This window comes from Oncorhynchus mykiss, chromosome 7, assembly GCF_057628025.1.
Source record: "Oncorhynchus mykiss isolate SJ-2025 chromosome 7, ASM5762802v1, whole genome shotgun sequence".
In the NCBI taxonomy this organism is placed as follows: domain Eukaryota; kingdom Metazoa; phylum Chordata; class Actinopteri; order Salmoniformes; family Salmonidae; genus Oncorhynchus; species Oncorhynchus mykiss.
In genome coordinates this window covers 10,395,001-10,397,258 of record NC_143028.1, presented here as the reverse complement: position 1 = coordinate 10,397,258, position 2,258 = coordinate 10,395,001, and the positions used below count along the sequence as shown (strand labels likewise).

The 2,258-nt window shown below is 45.3% G+C and overlaps 1 protein-coding gene across 7 annotated transcripts in view; it reads right to left on the bottom strand.

Moving 5' to 3' along the window:
- Nucleotides 1-2,258, bottom strand: part of LOC110528871 (plastin-1) — a 13,495-nt gene continuing 11,237 nt past the window's right edge. For 5 of the 7 annotated variants that reach the window (XM_036982719.2, XM_036982720.2, XM_036982721.2 and 2 more), the window contains 6 exons: nt 2,177-2,255; nt 1,806-1,920; nt 1,269-1,402; nt 1,055-1,178; nt 791-915; nt 1-688 (listed from right to left, as the gene is read on the bottom strand). In XM_036982719.2, coding sequence (XP_036838614.1) covers nt 550-688; nt 791-915; nt 1,055-1,178; nt 1,269-1,402; nt 1,806-1,920; nt 2,177-2,255 — 716 coding nt within the window. In that variant the 3' untranslated portion in view covers nt 1-549. Of the gene's footprint in view, nt 689-790; nt 974-1,054; nt 1,179-1,268; nt 1,403-1,805; nt 1,921-2,176; nt 2,256-2,258 lie in introns of all 7 variants that reach the window. The other 2 variants (XR_016497074.1, XR_016497075.1) reach the window with 1 other exon arrangement.

Sequence of the window (2,258 nt, the reverse complement as noted above, 5' to 3'; positions counted from 1 at the left end):
TTTCTTAAATGGGTTTTATTATATGTGTTTATGATTGAGTATTCAAAAATGCACCACCCCTCCCACACGCACACAATTTGCATGAACAAAATGTCAGTCTGTTATCTTCGGGTAGATTGAGTTGACTAAGTCAAGAGAATAACACGCCATTTACAGGTCTGTAGTGTGTCTGTACTGTTAATTCTGTAAGGTGTGTGTATGTCTGCGTGTGTGCGTGTGTGTGTGATTGAATGTCCCCTCATGTCCCCTCCTCTACATAGATTTATAATTCTATTCTGTTGTTTCTTTTACGCAGAATGAATTAATACATTAACATAATTTAGAGATATTAAAATGATCCATCAGTGCCTCCTTGAGCACACTAGGCACATAACCGCTCGCTTTCTATCAGTATGAAAGAAATGTTTAATGAACAATGAGCTGTGCTCCGATTATATACACTGATCTAATCACAGACTAGATGTGCAGGAGACAGGAAGAGGGTAAAGGGTAAGGAGCCAATTGGGACAGGCTGTTAGTGTATGTTAGTGTGTCTGAGTGCGTGTGTGTTCAGCCGTCAGCTTTCTTCATGCCCCTCCCCATCAGGCACGCGAACACAGTCAGAACCATCTTGGGTTTCACCTCGACCAGGTCATCAGGCAGAGCGTAGACACGGGCTCCAATCTTCCTGGATACCGTGATAGCGTACCTATAGGAAGACAAAAGGGAAGGGAAAGAGGTCAGTCAGAAGTAAGAGGTTAGAGGTCGAGGTCATTTAGAGTTCAGAGGTTACGGGTCAGGGGTTATTTACTTGGCGTTGTTGAGCTTGTCTGCATCGCTGAGCTCCCCTCTCTTCACCAGCTCCTCTTTGATAGATTTGGGGGCGATGGTGTCTAACAAGTCTATCACTGGGAGACTAGTACTGATCAGCTTATCCTGCAGGACACACACACATTAAGTCTATCACTGGGAGACTAGTACTGATCAGCTTATCCTGCAGGACACACACACACACATTAAAGCTGATGAACATGAACACAACATGCGCTGCTCACTCACACACGTACACACCCACCTTGAAGCTGCTGATCTGTGAGTCCTTGCCTCCCTCTTTGAGCTGAGTGTTGACCCAGTTGATTATAATCTGGTCTCCAATCTTCTCCCCATCTCCTAGATCAGACAACACCTGGAGAGTGTACCTGAGGGGGGTGGGGGATGATAGAGGGATAGTAAGAGGTGAGAGAGATGTCGAAGTGAAAAGGAAAGGTGTGTGTTTGTACTGTACATACCTCCTCATCAGCTGCCAGACCAGAGCCAGTGTGTGCATGGGACTTCCCTCGTTCAGATTCACTCCTCCAATTCCCACCAATGAGAATCGAGCTTTATTCCGACCCAGTTCCACCGCATAGGTACAGTTCTCCAACTACACACACAGACACACCAACACAATGCCTGGAAATCCTCTGTATTTTCATCAACAATATATTGATAAAAGAGTCTCTGTGTGTGTGCATGTGTGTGTGTGTGTGTGTGCCAAATACGCTGGATATTTTTGTTGTGGGGGAGGCCAGGGTAGGTGCTCGTTTTGGAAGTGGGCTGCTCATTGGACGACTATGTGGAGCAGGCCTTTGCTGAGAAGCCTGACAAAAACTATGGCAAAGCAATTGGCTAGGTACTGGTCTGTTTCAGCTGTCATGGGCAACCTAGCTGTTTGGAGAAGCAGGTGCTTTCTGTAGTGCAACTCATACATCGACCTTTGAAATGTTTGGTATCCTTTTTTTTGTCAATTCGATTGGTGGATTCAAATAAAGTATGTGTGTGTGTACCTTCTTCATGTTACTGCCCAGTGCAGAGTATGGAGGTCTGTTGACTTTTTTCCACTCTACAGGGACGTTGACTTTCTCATACAACTGGAGAATCACCACCGCATCACACAGGTCACTGCAACACACACACACACACACACACACACACACACACACACACACACACACACACACACACACACAAACATCACAAACATCACACAAACATCACAAACATCAACACACACACACCAATCACACAAACATCACCAATCACACACACACACAAACATCACAAACATCAACACACACACACCAATCAACACATGAAAACATCAACACACACACATGCATACTCTCTCTCTCTCTGTGTGTGTGTGTGGTTACTGTACCAGTAGAGGTGGTTGACATAGGGAGCAACTCCCAGAGAGTTCATCCAGTTCCTGAATGTTTTCTCCTCTCTGGATTCTCCTG